This window comes from Salvelinus sp. IW2-2015, linkage group LG8 (genome assembly GCF_002910315.2).
Source record: "Salvelinus sp. IW2-2015 linkage group LG8, ASM291031v2, whole genome shotgun sequence".
NCBI lineage: Eukaryota > Metazoa > Chordata > Actinopteri > Salmoniformes > Salmonidae > Salvelinus > Salvelinus sp. IW2-2015.
Window position 1 is genome coordinate 40,650,471 of NC_036848.1, and position 21,519 is coordinate 40,671,989.

The following is a 21,519-nucleotide window of genomic DNA, read 5'->3' on the forward strand; positions in this document are numbered from 1 at the left end:
AACACCAACTGAGCATCTCTGTTTCACTCTAGGTGTGTGTGCGTGTGTGAGAGTGAGACAGTGCGGAGAGAGTGTGTTGAGGCTGGAATATTTAATCTGGATTAAAGTGCACTGCGGCCATGGTTTTTATAATCAGATTGGTGAGAGGAGCTCTAGAGCTTCTGCTGATGATGCTGGGAGCGCGTGTCATATCTAGAACAGAGTCCGCAAGTGGGAGGTGTGCACGAGCGCAGCGCGTGGTGGAACTGGAGTCACACTATATTTTCTATTAAAAGATCAGTGGGCAGCGCACCTTTCTCTTTTTAATAGACAGTCACTACACATCACTGAACACGAACAACCGACAATTATTCTTACTGTGGTCCGTCGTGAAGAATTAACATTGTTGATYCAAGTGGGCGCAGCAAACCAGGCTTGTGATGTGACAAGCGCGCACTGTGAGCATTTCGCTGGACATCTCTCTAGGTCGCATCTGACAACCTTGACACACCGTTATTTTGGAGAATAAAACTATCGAATTGTAAATCGTATTGTCAAGTTAATCGTGACTGGAGTTCGCTTCTCGATGTGTCAGTGATAATTGAACAATACAGGAGAAGTGGTGTGGTTTGTGTCCATGCTGCAGCGATAACCAGGTAAATTGAATTCAGTTTTGGTACTTGATATTATTGCTTTTTAATTGAATATGTTTTGGAGCATCGAAATATTTAATTTCAAGTTCAAAAAAGCTCTGACGAAGGCCGTGTGGCCGATACGTAAGCTTATTAAATATCGGTGATACTATCAAGAGCAGTGTGCGGTTTCCTTTTCCTTCATCAAGTTCAAATACTTTAAAGGGTAACTGTCAACCCCAATGTCAGCCTTTGCCCAACCCCTTCAAAATGTACATTTGACCCGGCCACAAACACAACATCTCAGGTGAGAAGTTGTGGGTGAAGTTGTGGGTGGGAGGAATTGCTAATAAATATTAATTTCGTTGGTAGGTGAACGTAGATGTACCTGTCCCAAAACTTTCTCAGTAGACATACTTAGCAGAAGTCCACTGACACGCTCTGATAATAACATTGTGTGCATCGCGAGCAAAAGACCCTCTGGACAGTTAGCTCACAGTGGTAAGGCGCCGAGTTCCTGACATCTGTTGCCACTTGAGTTGTAAATTGGAATCCCTAATGGGGTATAAAATAAATATTTGAAATGTGGACTCACATGTATTGTGTTGMAAAGAAWKGTGTAATCATCACCTTGAAAATTAAGATTAGGGGCTCAATCCAACCTGCATTGCAGTATTTACAAGGTAGCTCTTTTTCCAATGGTCAAATTTACTCACAGATTGGTTTTGGGTACTGTATAAAACATACAACTACTACCAGGGTGACCCCTCTCATAGGTATGCTTTCACTTTTCAGAATTAGAAATGTGTGGGCATGTGGTGAATATTGTAAATAAAGGATTAACAAATACACAGGTATGTACAGTTGAAGTCGGAAGTTTACATAGACATTTACATTACATTTAAGTCATTTAGCAGACGCTCTTATCCAGAGCGACTTACAAACACACCTTAGCCAAATACATTTAAACTCAGTTTTTCACAATTCTTGACATTTAATCCTTGTAAATATTCCCTGTTTTAGGACAGTTAGGATCACCACTTTATTTTAAGAATGTGAAATGTCAGAATAATAAGAGAGAGAATTATTTAGTTCAGCTTTTAGTTCTATCATCAACATTCCCAGTGGGTCAGAAGTTTACATACACTATATTAGTATTTGGTAGAGCCTTTAAATTGTTTAACTTGGGTCAATCGTTTCAGGTAGCCTTCCACAAGCTTCCCACAATGAGTTGGGTAAATTTTGGCCCATTCCTCCTGACAGAGCTGGTGTAACGAGTCAGGTTTATAGGCTTCTTGCTCGCACACGCTTTTTCAGTTCTGCCCATAAATGTTCTATAGGATTGAGGTCAGGGCTTTGTGATGGCCACTCCAATACCTGACTTTGTTGTCCTTAAGCCATTTTGCCACAACTTTGGAAGTATGCTTGGAGTCATTGTCCATTTGGGAGACCCATTTGCGACCAAGCTTTAACTTCCTGACTGATGTCTTGAGATGTTGCTTCAATATAGCCACATACTTTTCCTGCCTCATGATGCATCTATTTTGTGAAGTGCACCAGTCCCTCCTGCAGCAAAGCACCCCACAACATGATGCTGCCACCCCCGTGCTTCACGGTTGGGATGGTGTTCTTCGGCTGCAAGCCTCCTCCTTTTTTCCACCAAACATAATGATGGTCATTATGGCCAAACAGTTCTATTTTTGTTTCATCAGACCAGAGGACTTTTCTCCAAAAAGTACGATCTAAAAGTACGATGTCAGGTTGCAAACCGTAGTCTGGCTTTTTTATGGCGGTTTTMGAGCAGTGGCTTCTTCCTTTCTGAGCAGCCTTTCAGGTTATGTCGATATAGGACTCGTTTTACTGTGGATATAGATAGTTTTGTACCTGTTTCCTCCAGCATCTTCACAAGGTCCTTTGCTGTTGTTCTGGGATTGYTTTGCACTTTTCYCACCAAAGTACGTTTAACTCTAGGAGACAGAACGCGTCTCCTTCCTGAGCGGTATGATGGCTGCATGGTCCCATGGTGTTTATACTTGCATACTATTATTTGTACAGATGAACGTGGTACCTTCAGGCATTTGGAAATTTCTCCCAAGGATGAACCAGACTTGTGGAGTTCTTGGCTGATTTCTTTAGATTTTTCCATGATGTCAAGCAAAGAGGCAGTGAGTTTGAAGGTAGGCCTTGAAATACATTCACAGGTACACCTCCAATTGACTCAAATTATGTCAATTAGCCTATCAGAAGCTTCTAAAGCCATGACATAATTTTCTGGAATTTTCCAAGCTYTTCAAAGGCACAGTCAACTTAGTGTAAGTAAACTTTTGACACACTGGAATTGTGATACAGTGAATTATAYGTGAAATGATCKGTCTGTAAACAATTGTTGGAAAAATTACTTGTGTCATTCACAAAGTAGATGTCCTAACCYACTTGCCAAAACTATAYTTTGTTAACAAGACATTTGTGGAGTGGTTGAAAAACAAGTTTTAATGACTCCAACCTAAGTGTATGTAAATTTACAACTTCAACTGTATGTATCTGCCCCGTGTGGGATTCGAACTCACAATCATTGAATTTTGAGCAAACTAGGCAACTGTGCCCCTAATCAGTCATAGTTGTGTGTTGGGAAACATACAAGGAGTTGACATGACCACCATTGTCCTCTATTTCTTGTTAAGATGGATGTAGCTTCAAATATAAAGGTATACTCCTCATAGCCTACATGTTGGTGTTTTTTGTATAACACATAGATGTGTATGAAATGGTAAGCAAAAACATTGATTTTGGTCATATCTGGAAATGTGCCATGTAGCAACATTTGAATGTGCCCTAGTAAAGGAAGCATCATGCAAAATATATTAGCATATTCCATTTACCAAAACCATTGCCAAATAAAGCACGGTCACCTGCTTTTATAGTAAGCCTTGGGGTGGTACCACCCAGCACATCTAGAAGTGAGTGTATTTCATACTGAACCCCTCCCTTGAGATACTATTGCCATGACAGATTGACCAGGTGAAAGCTATGATCCCTTATTGATGTCACTTGTTAAATCCACTTTAATCAGTGTAGATGAAGGGGAACTTTGGGACAATTGAGACATGGATTGTGTATGTGTCCCATTCAGAGGGTGAATGGGCYAGACAAAAGTTTTAAGTGCCTTTGAATGGGGTATGGTAGTAGGTGACAGATTTTTCTTCGTTTCCTGTGTATATCACGAGTGGTCCATCACCCAAAGGATTTCCAGCCAACTTGACAGAACTGTGGGAAGCATTGGAGTCAACATGGGCCAGCATCCCAGTGGCTTTTCTGAGGGCAAAAGGTGGTGCAARTCAATATTAGGAAAGTGGTCCTAATGTTTTGTACACTCAGTGTATGTCACGTTTTCAACAAACTGTCAAAATGAAGATCATGATTTCCGTGTTTCACTGTAAGTGAGCTCCTGAGTGGTGCGGTGGTCTAAGGCACTGCATCTCAGTGCTAGAGGCTTCACTACAGATCCTGGTTCAATTCCAGGCTCTATCACAACCGGKCGTGATTGTGAGTCCCTTAGGGTGTCGCACAATTGGCCCAGCGTCGTTAAAGTTTTCCTGTGGTAGGCTGTCATTGTAAATAAGAATTTGTTCTGAACTGACTTCCCTRGTCAAATACCTATCTGGTTTTTGATTTTAAAAATGTACTCTTTATGGAACTATTAAAACATAAACATAAACCTATTGCTTGAAATGCTCTATTTAATTGTATGTCATAACAGCATGTCAGCAACGTTTTGTCTTTTGTCTCTAGACGGGGCATAATTTATAGCCATAACTGATCACCATTTATTTATACCATACATGTATCATTGAGCTCGCTAGTCATTATCCTGTACCACTTCCCGTTTATTGGAAGATATTTATAGGCCTACTGCTGTCACTCATCTCTCTCAGTGATGTTTGCATAAAACAAACAAAGTCATCATGCATAAACACGTTTCCAGATTCCAAACATATCCGTTATTATTTTTGTCCATAATCCTCCTAGCATGATTTGTCTGACTTTACAGTGAAAGCCTGCATTATGGTTAATCCGGTTCTCTGGCACTGTCCCCCTGTCTGATCAGACTCAGAGAGATGTATTGACACTGCATGGCCTGAGAGGAGAGCAGCAGTAGGAACAGACCTGCCTGCTTGTCTGTCTGTTTGTCTGTCTGGCTTGGTCTGTGCAATAATTCTCTCATTGCGATGGAGAATATTGACTTGCCCTAGGAGGAGTAGAATAACAGTCATCCTCCATAACTCCTATATAGACAYAATGAAATCTCAGATTAACAGGGCAAATACTTGCTGCTTCCTATGAAGTTTTTCTCTATAGCCTGTATTGAATAGTGCAGTACACATGAGATTTGGAATCAATTTTATGTCGAATTTTACTTTTATTGAGGGTTCAACCCCACAATAGAAAATCCACGTACTACTGAAACTGGTAAACTAGTTCATAATCATTTGTTTTGTTCTATACTGCCAGTGTGCACCATCATAATGTCGCACTTTGCATGTGCCACTGACTGGATGTACTCCTTGCTCTTTACATCACGTGCCGAGTTGGCACGTCAAATCTTCATCGTTGTGTGTCATGCAGTTGACAGGATCAGAGGCATTATATTAGCCAAGCCATGGTTGAGCCTGTCTAGGATAATGCTGGTTGATAGATAATGCTGCGGCGTTTCATAACCATGGACGCTTCCCGAATGGCACCCTATTTAGTAATATATAGGGCAGAGTCCTACAGTGCCTTCAGGAAGTATTCATACCCCTTGACTTTTTCCACATTTGGTTGTGTTACAGCCTGAATTTAAAGTGGATTACATTGAGATTTTTGTGTCACTGGCCTACACACAATACCTCATAATGTCAAAGTGGAATTATGTTTAGACATTTTTACAAATTAATAATATATCAAAAGCTGAAATGTCTTGAGTCAATAAGTATTCAAAATCAAATTAATTGTATTTATCACATACAAATGTATTGAACACATACAACTGGTGTAGAATTTACAGTGAAATGCTTGCTTACGAACKTTTTCCAACGATGCAGAGTTTATCAAATAATAATCAAAAATAAATAGTAACTAACACGTGAAATAAAATAAAAAACACAAGAATGGAGCTACAGTATATACAGGGAGTACCAGTACCAGATCAATGTGCAGAGGTATGAGGKATTTGAGGTAGATATGTACATGAAGGCAGGGTAAAGTGACTAGGCATCAGGATAGATCATAATAAGGTATTTGAGGTAGATATGTACATGAAGGCAGAGTAAAGAGACTAGGCATCAAGATAGATAATAATAAGGTATTTGAGGTAGATATGTACATGAAGGCAGGGTGAAGTGACTAGACATCAGGATAGATAATACTGTCGTTGGCTGGCCCTCGCTTCAWACTCGTTGCCAAACCCACTGGCTCCAGGTCATCTACAAGACCCTGCTAGGTAAAGTCCCCCCTTATCTCAGCTCGCTGGTCACCATAGCAGCACCCACCTGTAGCACGCGCTCCAGCAGGTATATCTCTCTGGTCACCCCCAAAACCAACTCTTCCTTTGGCCGCCTCTCCTTCCAGTTCTCTGCTGCCAATGACTGAAACGAACTACAAAAATCTCTGAAACTGGAAACAATTATCTCCCCCACTAGCTTTAAGCACCAGCTGTCAGAGCAGCTCATAGATTACTGCACCTGTACATAGCCCATCTATAATTTAGCCCAAACAACTACCTCTTTCCCTACTGTATTTATTTATTTTGCTCCTTTGCACRCCATTATTTCTATCTCTACTTTGCACATTCTTCCACTGCAAATCTACCATTCCAGTGTTTTACTTGCTATATTGTATTTACTTCGCCACCATGGCCTTTTTTTTGCCTTCACCTCCCTTATCTCACCTCACTTGCTCACATTGTATATAGACTTATTCTTCTACTGTATTATTGACTGTATGTTTGTTTTACTCCATGTGTAACTCTGTGTTGTTGTATGTGTCGAACTGCTTTGCTTTATCTTGGCCAGGTCGCAATTGTAAATGAGAACGTGTTCTCAACTTGCCTACCTGGTTAAATAAAGGTGAAATAAAAAAATAAAATAAAAAATTTGAGGTAGATATGTACACGAAGGCAGGGTAAAGAGACTAGGCATCCGGATAGATAATAATAASAGTTTTAAATAAAGAACAGACTAGCAACAGCAAATGATGAGTGTTAAAGTGTGTATGTATGTGTGTTTGTGTTGTCTCGGTATGCGTGTGTGTGTGTGTAGTATTTGTGAATGTGTGAGTGAGTGTGTATATGGTGTGTATATATAGTCTAGTGAGTGTGCCTAGGGTCAGTGCAAGAGAGAGTCAGTGCAGACGGTTAGGGTACCATTAATTAACTATTTAGCAGTCTTATGGCTTGGGGGTAGAAGCTGTCTCAGGGCCTGGTGGTCCGAGATCCAATGCTCTGGTGCCATTTGCAGGACGGTAGCAGAGTGAARAGTCTATGACTTGGGTGGCTGGAGTTTTTGCAATTTTTTGTGCCTTCCCCCGACACCAGCTAATATAGAGGTCCTGGATGGCAGGGAGCTCGGCCCCAGTGATGTACTGGGCTGTCCGCTCCACCCTTTGTAGCGCTTTGCGGTCAAGGTCGGGGCAATTGCCATACCAATCGGTGATGCAGCCAGTCAGGATGCTCTCGATGGTGCAGCTGTAGAACCTTTTGAGGATCTCAGGGCCCATGTTAAATCATTAAATCAAATCATGCCCTCTTTACGACTGTGCGGGTTAATGTGGACCATGTTAAGCTCCACAACAGCCCCGTCGATGTTGATGGGGGCCTGCTCTCCCCTCTTTTTCCTATGATACACAATCAGCTCCTCAGTCTTACTGACGTTGAGGGAGAGGTTGTTGTTCTGGCACCACACTGCTAAGTCTCTGACCTCCWCCCTGTAGGCTGACTCATCGCCGTCTGTGATCAGGCATACAACCATCATGTCGTCAGCAAAGTTGATGATGGTGTTGGAGTCGTGCGCGGCCACGCAGTTGTGGGTTAACAGGGAGTACAGGAGGGGACTAAGCACACACCCCTGAGGGGCCCCCATGTTGAGGGTCAGCGTGGCGGAGGTGTTGTTGCCTACCCTCATGATCTAGGGGCGGCCCGTCACGAAGTCCAGGATCCAGTTGCAGAGGGAGGGGTTCAGTCCCAGGGTCCCTAGCGAGGTGATGACTTTGAAGAGGACTATGGTGTTGAACGCTGAGCTGTAGTCTATAAACAGCATTCTCACATAGTTATTTCCCCTCTTGTCTCGGTGGTAGAGGGCGGTGTGAAGTGCATTTGAGATTGCGTCATCTGTAGATCTGTTGGGGCGGTCTGCGAATTGGTGTGGGTCTAGGGTGTCTCGGATGATGATGTTGATGTGTGTCATGACCAGCCTTTTGAAGCACTTCATAACCCCTTRGTTATGGCAAGCCTAAATTAGTTCAGGAGTAAAATTGTGCTTAACAAGTCACATAATAAATTGCATGGACTTACTCTGTGTGCAATAACAATATTTAACATGATTTTTTAATGACTACCTCATCTCTGTACGCCACACGCCATATTAGTTATCAGTCGAGCAGTAAATTTCATACACAAATTCAACCACAGAGAACAGGGAAGTTTTCCAATGCCTCACTAAGAAGGGCACCTATTGGTAGATGGGATAACAATAAAATACATAGAATATCCATTTGAGCATGGTGACATTATTAATTATTCTTTGGAGGGTGTATCAACATAAACCCTGTCACTACAAAGATACAGGCGTCCTTCCTAACTCAGTTGCCGGAGAGGAAGGAAACCACTCGGGGATTTCACCATGAGGCCAATGGTGACTTTAAAAKAGTTACAGATAGGAGAAAACTGAGGATGGATCAACAACATTCTAGTTACTCCACAATACTAACCTAATTGACAGAGTGAAAAAAAGGAAGCCTGTACAGAATAAAAAATAACAAAACATCCATCTTGTTTGCAATAAGTCAGCAAAACTGTAAAAGTAAAACTGCAAAACATGTGGCAAAGAAATTAACTTTTTGTCCTGAATATAAAACGTTATGTTTGGGGAAAATCCAACACAACACATCACTGAGTACCACGTTTTAATATTTTGTAGCATGGTGGTGCCTGCATCATGTTATGGGTATGCTTGTCATCGGCAAGGACTAGGGAGTTTTTTTGTATAAAAAGACACGGAATAGAGCTGAGCACAACAAAAATCCTAGAGGAAAACCTCGTTCAGTCTGCTTTCCACCAGACACTGGCAGACAAATTCACATTTCAGCAGGACAATAACCTAAAACACAAGGCCATWWACAGTGCATTCGGAAAGTTTTCAGACCCCTTTTTTCCAAATGTTGTTACGTTACAGACTTATTCTAAAATGGATTAAATAAATAAWAATCTCATCAATCTACACACAATACCCCATAATGAAGTGAAAACYGGTTTTTAGAAATATTTGCAAATGTATATATTTTTTGAAACAGAAATACATTATTAAGTATTCAGACCCTTTGCTATGAGACTCGAAATTGAGCTCAGATGCATCCTGTTTCCATTGATCATTCTTGAGATGTTTCTACAACTTGGAGTCCACCTGTGGTAAATTCAAATGATTGGACATGATTTGGAAAGGCACACATCTGCCTATATAAGGTTCTACAGCTGACAGTGCATGTCAGAGCAAAAACCAAGCCACGAGTTTGAAGGAATCGTCCATAGAGCTTTGAGACAGGATTGTGTCAAGGCACAGATCTGGGCAAGGGTATCAAAACATTTCTGCAGCATTGAAGGTCCACAAGAACACAGTGCCACCATCATTCTTAAATGGAAGAAGTTTGGAACCACCAAACTCTTCCTAGAGTCTCTTCCTAGACTCTTCCTAGAGCTGGCCGCCCGACCAAACTGAGCAATCGGGTGAGAAGGGCCTTGGCCAGGGAAGTGACCAAGAACCCGGTGGTCACGCTGACAGAGCTCTAGAGTTCCTCTGTGGAGATGGGAGAACCTTCTAGAAAGACATCCATCTCTGCAGCACTCCACCAATCAGGGCTTTATGGTAGAGTGGCCAGATGGAAGKCACTCCTCAGTAAAGACTCTCAGACCATGAGAAACAAGATACTCTGGTCTGATGAAACTCTTTGACATGATTGGACTCTTTGGCATGAATGCCAAGCATCACGTCTGGAGGAAACCCGGCACCATCCCTACGGTGAAGCATGGTGGTGGCAACATCATGCTGTGGGYATGTTTTTCAGTGGCAGAGACTGGGAGACTAGTCAGGATGGAGGGAAAGATGAACGGAGCAAAGTACAGAGAGATCCCTGATGGAAAACCTGCTCCAGAGCACTTAGGGCCTCAGACTGGGCTAAAGGTTCACCTTCCAACAGGACAACGACCATAAGCACACAGCCAAGACAACACAGAAGTGGCTTCGGGACAAGTCTCTGAATGTCCTTGAGCGGCCCAGCCAGAGCCCGGACATGAACKCAATCGAACATCTCTGGAGAGACCTGAAAGTAGATGTGCAGCGACACTCCTCATTCAACCTGACAGAGCTTGAGAGGATCTGCAGAGAAGAATGGGAGAAATTCCCCAAATACAGGTGTGCCAAGCTTGTAGCGTCATACCCAAGATGACCCAAGGCTGTAATCGCTGCCAAATGTGCTTTAACAAAGCACTAAGTAAAGGGTCTGAATACTTATGTAAATGTAATATTTCATTTTTTTTTTTTTTGAATACATTTGCTAAACTTTCTAAAAACCTGTTTTTGCTTTGTCATGGGTTATTGTGTGTAGATTTCTGAGGGAAAACAACGATTTAATCAATTTTAGAATAAGGCACAAAATGTGGAAAAAGTCAAGGGGTCTGAYTACTTTCTGAATGCACTGTATACTCTGGAGTTACTTACCAAGACCACATTGAATGTTCCTGAGTGGCCTAGTTACAGTTTTGTCTTAAATTGGCTAGAAAATCTATGGCAAAATCTATGGCATGATCAAAAACCAACTTGAAAGAGCTTAAAGAATTTTTTAAAGAATAATGTGCAAATATTGTACATTATTATCCAGGTGTGTGCAAAGCTCTTAGAGACTTATCCAAAAAGACTCACAGCTGTAATCACTGCCAAAGGGGATTCTAACTGACTCGGGGGATGAATACTTATCTAATCAAGATATATTAGTGTTTCATTTTTCATATTTTTTACAAATGTTTGAATTTTTCTTCCACTTTGACATTACAGAGTATTTTGTGCAGATTGTTGACATAAAAATGACAATTAAATCCATTTTAATCTCACGTTGTAACACAACAAAATGTGGAAAAGGGATGAAAGGGGTATGAATACTTTCTGAAGGCACTGTATGGGCCCTGGTCAAAAGTAGTGCACTATAAAGGAAATAAGGTGCTATTTGGGATGCAGACATGTCTGTCACAGTACAGTGCTGCCTCTGGTTTAGGCTATGGATTACTACAGACTGAGGAAAGGGCTTTATTCTCAGAATACATGGTAACGCTTTATTTGGATAGATGCTCTACAGCCTATCAGTGACATTTCAACTAACTATCTACTGACCCTAGCCCTAACTCTACATTTAACCCTTATTCTAAGCCTAAATTTAACCATTACCGTAATCCTAGTCCTAACCCTAAATTTAACCCTTACCCTAACCCTTATTCTAAACCTAACCCTAACTGTAACCTTAGCAAGCAGTTACTTATCAACAGATAGTTTGTTGTTAGTATGACCATCTGTAGAGCGTGTTTGTGTGTGTGTTTGTGTGTGTGCACTCATGCACCTGTGTATATTTCTACTATTCATGTAAATGCACTGTGCACCCATTTACCCTGCAGAACTTGCCTTCTATCCCCCTGTCCCCAGGCTGGGAGGCAGGTCTAATGCTGTCTGCGACTCTGTGACTCTAATATCTGATGGCTCTCCAGCCCATTTTGGCTGAAGGGATTACAGAGAATCTGCCGCCAGATGCTGTAGAATTTGTGCCATAGCTCCATAATGCAGTTACATAACCAACCACAGATGGTGGAGTTTAACTCACAGAGTAATTGACCTAGTCTGCATCTGAAATGGTATCTTATTCCCTGTCTATACATTACATGACTGAAAGTATGTGGACACCTGCTCGTCGAACATCTCATCCCAAAACCATGGGCATTAATATGGACTTGGTCCCCCCTTTGCTGCTATAACAGCCGCCACCCTTCTGGAAAGGCTTTCCACTAGATGTTGGAACATTGCTGCCGGGACTTGTTTCCAATCAGCCACAAGAGCATTAGTGAGTTTAGGCACTGATGTTGGGCGATTAGGCCTTGCTCCCAGTCGTTGTTCCAATTCATCCTACAGGTGTTCAATGGYGTTGAGGTCAGGGCTTTATGCAGGCCAGTCAAGTTCTTCCACAGCGATCTCGACAAACCATTTCTGTATGTACCTCGCTTTGTGCATGGGGCATTGTCATGCTTAAACAGGAAAGGGCCTTCCCCAAACTGTTGCCACAATGTTGGAAGCACAGAATCCTCTAGAATGTAATTGTATGCTGTAGCGTTAAGATTTCCCTTCACTGGAAGTGAGGGGCCTAGCCCAAACCATGAAAAACAGCCCCAGACCATTATTCCTCCTCCACCAAACTTTTAAGTTGGCACAGTGCATTCGGGCAGGTAGCGTTCTCCTGTCATCCGCCAAACCCAGAATCGTCCGTCAGACTGCCAGACGGTGAAGCTTGATTCGTCAATCCAGGGAACGCGTTTCCACTGCCCCAGAGTCCAATGGCGGCGAGCTTTACACCACTCCAGCCATCGCTTAGCATTGCGCATGGTGATCTTAGACTTGTGTGCGGCTGCTTGGCAATTGAAACCCATTTCATGAAACGTCCAACGAACAGTTCTTGTGCTGATGTTGCTTCCAGAGGCAGTTTTGCGATCTATGCACTTCAGCACTCACTGAGCTCTTCAGTAAGGCCATTCTACTGCCAATGTTTGTCTATGGAGAATGCATGGCTGTGTTCTCGATTTTATACACCTGTCAGCAATGGGTGTGGCTGAAATAGCCGAATCCACTAATTTGAAGGGGTGTCCACATACTTTTGTATATATACAGTGCATTCGGGAAAGTATTCAGACCCCTTGACTTTTTCCACATTTTGTTACGTTCCAGTCTTATTCTAAAATAGATCTTTTTTTATCTACGGTACCAGTCAAAAGTTTGGACACACCTACTCATTACATTTTTTTTTTTTTTTTTTACTATTTTCTGCATTGTAGAATAATAGTGAAGACATCAAAACTATGAAATAACACATATTGAATAATGTAGTAACCAAACAAGTGTTCAACAAATCAAAATGTATTTGGAATGAGTAGGTGTTTCTAAACTTTTGACTGGTACTGCACACACAATACCCCATAATGACAAAGCTACATTTTGGGGATTTTTTTGCATATGTATGACAAATAACAAACAGAAATACCTTATTTACATAAGTATTCAGATCCTTTGCTATGAGACTCGAAATTGAGCTCAGGTGCTTCCTGTTTTCATTGATCATCCTTGGAATGTTTCTACAACTTGATTGGAGTCCACCTGTGGTAATTATATTGATTGGACATTATTTGGAAAGGCACACACCGGTCTATATATGGTCCCACAGTTGGCAGTACATGTCAGAGCAAAAACCAAGCCATGAGGTAGTGGCCTCCATCATTCTTAAATGGAAGAAGTTTGGAACCAGCTGGCCGCCTGGCCAAACTGAGCAATCGGGGGAGAAGGGCCTTGGTCAGGGAGGTGACCAAGAACCCGATGGTCACTCTGACAGAGCTCCAGAGTTCCTCTGCGGAGATGGGAGAACCTTCTAAAAGGACAACCATCTCTGCAGCACTCCACCAATCAGACCTTTATGGTAGAGTGGCCAGACAGAAGCCACTCCTCAGTAAAAGGCACCTGACAGCCTACTTGGAGTTTACCAAAAGGCACCTAAAGGACTATCAGACCATGAGAAACCAGATTCTCTGTTCTGATGAAACCAAGGTTGAACTCTTTGGCCTGAACTCCAAGCGTCACGTCTGGAGGAAACCTGGCACCATCCCAATGGTGAAGAATGGTGCATTATGCTGTGGGGATGTTTTTCAGCTGGAGGGACTGGGAGACTAGTCAGGATCGAGGGAAAGATGAACGGAGCAAAGTACAGAGAGATCCTTGATGAAAACCTACTCCAGAGCGCTCAGGACTCAGACTGGGGCAAAGGTTCACCTTCCAACAGGACAACGACCCTAAGCACACAGCCAAGACAATGCAGGAGTGTCTTCGGGACAAGTCGTTGAATGTCCTTGAGTTGCCCAGCCAGAGCCCAGACATGAACTCGATCGAACATCTCTGGAGAGACCTGAAAATAGCTGCGCAGCGACACTCCCCATCCATCCTGACAGAGCTTGAGAGGATCTGCAGAGAAGAATGGGAGAAACTCCCCAAATACAGGTGTGCCAAGCTTGTAGCGTCATACCCAAGAAGACTCAAGGCTGTAATCGCTGCCAAAGGTGCTTCAGCAAAGTACTGAGTAAAGCGTCTGAATACTTATGTAAATGTGATATTTCAGTTATTTTATTTATAAATTTGCAAATATTCTAAAATCCTGTTTTTGCTTTGTCATTATTGTGTATTGTGTGTTGATTGATGAGGGGGGGAAATGGTTTAATCCATTTCAGAATAAGGCTGTAACGTAACAAAATGTGGAAAATGTCAAGGGGTCTGAATACTTTCCAAATGCACTGTAGTGTATCTCATAGGGTCCTTATCATCATCTTCCTCCTGTCCATTGATCTACACATGCTCTTTTCTTGGACTGACTTGGACTACTAGCTGCCTTTAATGCCGATAATGTTATAGCCAGGCCTACTGCCAATTCTGCCATTCAGCTCTTTAGTACCATGGTGTAGAATAGATGTTAACATACATGCTGTCAAAATGGCTGCCTGGAGGAGGTGATTGAAAGCATCTCTGACTACCGTTACCATTCATCTTAGTATTACATAAGCTGCTCTTTAAGCTGCTGAAGCAGTCATCAGATCATGTTGGCGGGCTGCTCTGGACTGCTCTGGGTTCTGACGGCAGGGATCAGAGTAAAACCAACTGATGTCTCATAGACGGATGAGTATGAGAGACACATACTGTACATCTTATTTCCTCTGAGAGTGGAATCTGAAGTGCCTTGATTGAGGTGAATCTAAAAATCACTTGGTTGCATGGCAACAATGCAGAGAAGTGTGTATAATAGATCCCCAATCATACGATTGGTCAGAGCTGAAGTGCACATCGGCTTATTCTATGATGTGATAGGCCAACACCTCTACAAACAGTGTTTACATCAGGCTTATATGAAAAATGTGTCTTTTCCCTGTTCATATACATGAATTTATTAATATATTAGTCTAGCCTTGTGAATGAGTGTAATCTTACATTTTAATCAGTACTTCTTCCACCCGAAATCTGCATGGTATTTGGAGCAACAGGCCCCCAAAGTACAGCATTGGATTCAAGCCCAGTGCTCTGCCCTACTTTAAACAACATTTGGGGAGGAAACTCTTATCTATTTCTGTATAGGCCCTACTTTCCAAGCACACACCTACACCTACACATACACACAGATACACARACAAATCACTAGTCACTTTAATAATGCCACTTTAATAATGTTTACGTATCTTGCATTACTCATCTCATATGTATATACTGTATTCTATACTATCTATTGTATCTTGCCTACGCCGCTCGGTCATCGCTCATCCATATATTTATATGTACATATTCTTATTCCATCCCTTTAGATTTGTGTGTATTAGTTAGTTGTTGTGGAATTGTTATATTACTTGTTAGAAATTACTMCACTGTCTGAACTAGAAGCACAAGCATTTCACTACACTCGCATTAACATCTGCTAACCATGTGTATGTGAACGATAAAATGTGATTTGATTTGATTTGAAATGTGAAGTGACAGCAGCGGGAGACGGAGAGGTTGTTATTGGGGGCCTAATTCAGATGTAGGCAAACGTCAACATAGAGATTTAAAATTATGTCATTTCCCTTTGCTTGCCAAGCTGCATTCACACCTCCTTGCATGAACACGAAGGGCAGACTCTCACTGAAAGGAATGCTAACGATGAAAATGAGGCGTAACATATGAAAAGAAGCTCTCTCTCTTTCTCTTCTCCCTTTCTCCTGGGACTTAATCATGAACAGTAGCTGACCGGGTTGCTCTTTCTTTTGCTGACTCCTAGGTGCCTCGGGTCTACAATGATAAGACAATAAATGGCAGAGATAGGAGAAAATGTGGCAAGAGGAAGAGAAGGAGGAGATGARGGAGTGGGAGGTTTAAGGCCACCTCATGACCCCCAGAGCCCTGCCCACTTTCCTTCTTCTGCTCCCCCAGTTAGGGCCCACCATGTCGGGCTCAGGAGGGGCATCGTGATCCAGCTAACAGGCACTGAGGGTGAGTGGGACAGTCTSGATGACGACGAGCTCATCTTCCCCCTTGAACACAACGACTATGATGACCAGACTCCCTACATCTCCCTCTCCAAGGAGAGACAGAACTCCATGGAAGAGGAGAACCAACACTACCTGCACTCCCCAGCCTTCCACGTACCCCTCTCCCCCTCCTCACCTGGGTCCCTGGGGGACTGCTCCAACTCAGCCCCCAGCTTCCTCTCCCCCAGCCCAGCCACCCCCACCCACCGGCCACTGGCTAGCCTGGTCAAGTCCCTGTCCACGGAGCTGGAGCTCCCTCATGGCTCATCCCTCAGACCCAGGCCCTTCCTTAGCCTAGTCAAGTCCATCTCTACTGAGATCTCCCGCTCAGAGCCAGAGGTGTCGCAGTCCAAGTCTGACTCCCGCCTCAACCTGCACCTGCAGTGGAAGAACCTGACTCAGCCTAAGGGAAGGAGTGACGGAGACTCCCGTACCGCGCCACCCTCGCCCATCGCTCTATCCCCATCCGAGGGCACCAAGGCGGGCTTCTTCAAGATGGAGCTGGAGGACACGAAGCGGAAGTTCTCTGAGGCCATGCAGGAGCCTATGTTCAGTAAACCTATCAGTATTTTCAGTAAGATCATGGGGGATGAGAAGGAGAATGCAGCAGCAGGCAGCCCCAAGCACCAGAGAGCTACAGGGACTCACTCAGCTGGCTCCCCCAGCTCCAGAGGTGTCTATGTGGGGAGGATGGACAGTCCGGAGGTGGGCATCACAGAGTCTCCGCTGCGGTGCGCCAAGAGAGCGGACGGTGACTCTCCGCCAGTGTTTGACTGGCCGTGCATCAAACACCCAAAGAAGGGTCTGCCCACTAGAACATGTTCTGTCCACGATCACCACGGTAACAAACTCAACGACAATTCAGAGGAACTGGAGATCTGCACCTACGATGAAGTCATGCAGGTTGTGGCCATCGAGAGTCATCATCACAGGCGCCCGCGGAGATTGCCTGGTTCGCTGATCTCCTCAGGACCCCATCGTGTGGTTGTTCAACCCACTTCTCCACCTCCTCCACCACACATGGTGTTGTTCTGTGTGGCTGTGTTGTCCTACGCCTACTTCATCCTTCCCCTGGGCCCCTATATGTCAGGCCTGGCTCTGGGCATGGCCTTTGGCTTCCTGCTGGGGCTGCTGCTCATCAGGCTGGGCTCAACCAGACACACAGCTCAGCCACATCCACACAGAGACGTTCAGGCCCTGACTGAGGTTGTCAAGCAGGCTGATGCCCTCGGCAACGAATCAGACGTCCTCAAGGTAAGTTAATGTTCAATAGTGAAAACCTTTTCCCCAAAAAAAGATAAGAAGCTGAAGGTGAATTCCTTTTTGTACAGTTCATTTCTCTCAGCACAAAAGACCAGCTAGGTGTGAATGGGAACTTATAACCATGGAGTCAGAAAATGGCCTTGGTCTTTACAGATCTTGACACCCACACAAGAATTGTCTGAATAGAAAACAATCTTTTTAAATCCTCCATACTGTGGCATGCACTTCTTAGAACTTTTCTTCCTAAAACAAGTCAGCACTTCCCATTCCCCCCTCTCTCCCTCTCTGAGCCTGAATCCTTTCTAATGTGGTGCCTGTGCGATAGCTAAAAGTGCCTGGAATGCAATTAACGTCGCCCAATAAAAAGTTCCTCCAAACTTAAAGAGATACAYAGCCTCATTAGTGTTGTCTCCCTTGGCTGAGAACAGCAGGGCAGAGCACAGAAGAGCAGAGCACAGCCGAGCAGAGCACAGCCTTGCCAGATGCAGGGTATAGCTCCGACCCAGCGTAGTCAGCTCCAGAGGCAATTAACTGAGCAAGAGAGGTTGAGGCTGTGTAATTTCTCAGGTTCATTGGCAGGCAAAACAGTCTTATCAGTGGTAAAGTGTAGCGCCACAGGGGGAAAGAGAGGTTATCTTCATGAGGAGGGATAATTCCCGTGGTTAATTGGTGGGTTTGTTTATAAGGTGGATGTCAGACTGAGCCTTGGGGTGAACAGTTAGTCGTGGACGTCAGTGCGAGGGAGTTTTGAGACTTTTCCTCTCTAACACTAACACTATTTAAATGACCTAGGCTCCCCGAAGAGTCAAGTCTAATATTGATAGATATTTTGTTTTGTAGCTTTTTCTATGTGTCATGGTGTATGTTCACTCTTTGACTAACGGCATTGACATGTGTTCTGAAGGACAAGCTATTATCAACATATAAAATAGCTTGTTACACAACAGCTTGTCTTAGTCATTGAAGCATGCTCTCAGTGTATTCCCACGTGACGTTCAAGTATTCGCTTACTGTCTCACTATATAACTGGGTATATTCCCATTGGTTTCAGGGCTGGCTGAACGAGATGTTTGAGTACGACCCAGAGACCTACCACCTGTCCCTGACCCACTCTGTGTTCGCCACCCTGGAGGGGCACTGCCTTCGCCTGGACTACCCCAGGAACAACATCAGCCGCAGAGCCACCTACGATGAAAAGCCTCCCGAGGCTGTGGTTGTCAGCTCACGCTGCTTCCAGCTACGACACAGCAAGGTCTGTCTGCTTGGTCTGTCAACTTACCCCCGCTGTTCAAAGCTTAACGCTTCATTTGAGGAAATATGATGCAAGGTTTTATATTTTATTCATTGACTTCATAAAACATTGAGATGTTTTTAAAATGTATTTTATATGTGTGTTACATACAATAATCGCATCACTAGTGGTCCTCTGTAGCTCCGTTGGTTTAGCATGGCGCTTGCAACGTTTTTTAGATGGTCTGAAAGCATAATAAGCAGATGTATTAACGTTGTGTTATAAGAGGTTTCTAATAAGTCGAGTTGTAATACCAGGTGTTCCTGCTGCCCTCTGAGCTAGCCCGTAAGAGGCTGTGGAACCTGAAGTACCCTATCTGCATTGAGCTGGCAGAGGGAGAGGGGGTCATGGAGGAGGAGAGGGGTACAGTGGAGACCCCAAGAGAGGAGCAGGGGGGAGACCCCCAACTCCAAACACGACCCACCTCCAACCCCAAACCAGCAGCCAACCTCCCTACAACCCTATACCTCTTCGGACGGACAGGAAGAGAGAAGGAGGAGTGGTTTTATCACTTCCTGTCCGCGTCCATGGTAATGGAGCAGGAGAAGGAGAATGAGAGGCCTGGCAGATGTGTGTCCAGATCAGGTAGGATAAACWGTTTTTGTTTGTTTTTGTTGTTTTGTATGGTTGTCTTTTTTCCTCATTTAATTGACTTTGCGTTAGTATTATATTTGTGTTTTTTGCGTAATGACAAATCTTCACCGTACATATATTGGCCATGAAAATATAATGCATTAGCAATACATGTGGAAAGGGAAGGATAAATCAAGCAAATGTTACTCTAGTGGATTATATGCACCAGTTCCATGTTTTCCAGGATGATTTCTAGATTACAGATGCGTGGACATGTAGGAGAATATAACACTGTCGTGATGCTCTCAAAGCACTTAACCACACATGTTTCTGCCCCTGCTCTGGTCTGTCCTGGTAGTAAACTGAACAGTGTTGTCCTCCATCTTAGACAGTCCACTAAGTCCCCTGAAGCTAAATCTTACAGATGCACTCTCATGTAACACTTAAAAGTAATTATCACAACATTGTCAAATCTGTGAACCGACAGCTGTCATCTCTGTATCTAGATGTGCCGGTAGTGCGAGGGGTGAGCCCCTCAAGACGGTCCCAGGACAGCAGAGGTTCCAGCAGGATTGGGAGCACTGAAGAGGACCTCCCCGTTCCCCCTTCTGCCCCCTCGATCCAACCATCCAGGGTGGGCTCTCCGCTGCTGGACTACCCCACCTACATGGCTCGTTTCCTGCCCTCAGAGCAGCCCAGCCCCCTGCCCAGTCCACCCCTCAACAGCACAGAGACAAGCCCCACCAACAAAGTGAGGGTGAGTTCCGCTGACCACCTGAATGAAACATCTAGAAACAGATAGATTATATAATTAAATAGTGTGTTAATCTGTAGTGGCGTATATATTTCCCTACAGTGCACCTGTGATTTCCCAGAGTTCCCGGGGGAGGGACACACTGACTGGGTCAATGCACTGATTGGTCGAATATTCTGGGACTTCCTGCGCGAGAAATATTGGGTGGACATTGTCTCCAGAAAGATCCAGAAAAAGTTGAGCAAAATCAGAGTGAGTGTGTGAGCTCTCACAGTGTATAATCCCCTCTTCAGAAGTAAGGGGAGCTTGTACAATGTTTCTATTTGGTAATCTTCTAGTAGTATATAGCCAACATAACCACAAAATCCACTGGAAACAAACAAAACAGAGGAGCGAAATTATATTTCTTTGTTTGTTTGTTTGTGTGTGTGTGTGTGTGTTGTTGTGTGTGTTGTGTGTGTGTGTGTGTGTGTGTGTGTGTGTGTGTGTGTGTGTGTGTGTGTGTGTGTGTGTGTGTGTGTGTGTGTGTGTGCAGCTGCCTTACTTCATGAATGAGCTGACTCTGACTGAACTGGACATGGGCTCCTGTCTGCCCCAAATCACCAGTGCGTCCAGACCTGTGGTCAACAGCAGAGGCGAGTGTCAACTAGAAAGCTCACTCTTCCTTTTTACTCTCCCTGATGTTTCTGCAATGATGACTAAGGCCTGGTGTTTTCCAGACCATGTGACCTGACCAGGAGAAACTCTGCGGCCCAAATATGGTCAGGAATAACTCCTGACCCTAATGATGACACAGCGAATCAGCCCACTCTGCATACAGTACATGACACTCTCAGAACACCAATTAGTGAAAGACAATGACAGTGTGTCATACTTAGTCTAATCTCAATTCTGGAGGGGTACTTAGAAGCAGATTAAATGGATTTGCCCTGATTATGAAGGTCTGCAAATTACAGCAAATTACGACAGATTATAATTCCCCAAAAGAATGATGGTGACAAATGTGGACTGTGCAGGGGGAGCTCTGTATAAATCTGTAAATGGGATGGTGTGTGATTAGAGAGGCATGGATGTGACGCAGGTCGTGTTTCCTTGCGCAAATTGTGATGCGAGCAGAGAGACATGAGGAAAGGGTTTACAGACAAACCTCTCTGGAGGTACTAAACTAACACATGGAATTGTTTTAAGACCTCTTTAGGTATAATAATAATAATAATAATAATAATATTTGCAAAAATATTTAATTTGTCCTTTAGTACTATCACCCATAGAAACACCTTGAATTCATAAATGGCAAAAAATATAGTTTAAAAAAATTATCATAAGGAATAAGGTTTTGAAGTATCTGTCCTATATCTAGCAGATATAAGAAAGCTCAGGAAATATATATATTTTTTGGGGCACATATTTAACCCCTTATTTTTTGGGGCACAAAACT

General features: G+C 43.6%; 1 protein-coding gene across 1 annotated transcript in view; it reads left to right on the plus strand.

The window, feature by feature from the left end:
• The first annotated feature begins 249 nt into the window (after positions 1 to 249).
• tex2l (testis expressed 2, like) overlaps positions 250 to 21,519 on the plus strand; it is a 31,301-nt gene continuing 10,031 nt past the window's right edge. Inside the window, exons 1-7 of the mRNA XM_070444938.1 lie at positions 250 to 635; positions 15,951 to 17,454; positions 18,515 to 18,715; positions 19,012 to 19,339; positions 19,834 to 20,084; positions 20,184 to 20,333; positions 20,617 to 20,716. Coding sequence (XP_070301039.1) covers positions 15,982 to 17,454; positions 18,515 to 18,715; positions 19,012 to 19,339; positions 19,834 to 20,084; positions 20,184 to 20,333; positions 20,617 to 20,716 — 2,503 coding nt within the window. The 5' untranslated portion in view covers positions 250 to 635; positions 15,951 to 15,981. The remainder of the gene's footprint in view (positions 636 to 15,950; positions 17,455 to 18,514; positions 18,716 to 19,011; positions 19,340 to 19,833; positions 20,085 to 20,183; positions 20,334 to 20,616; positions 20,717 to 21,519) is intronic.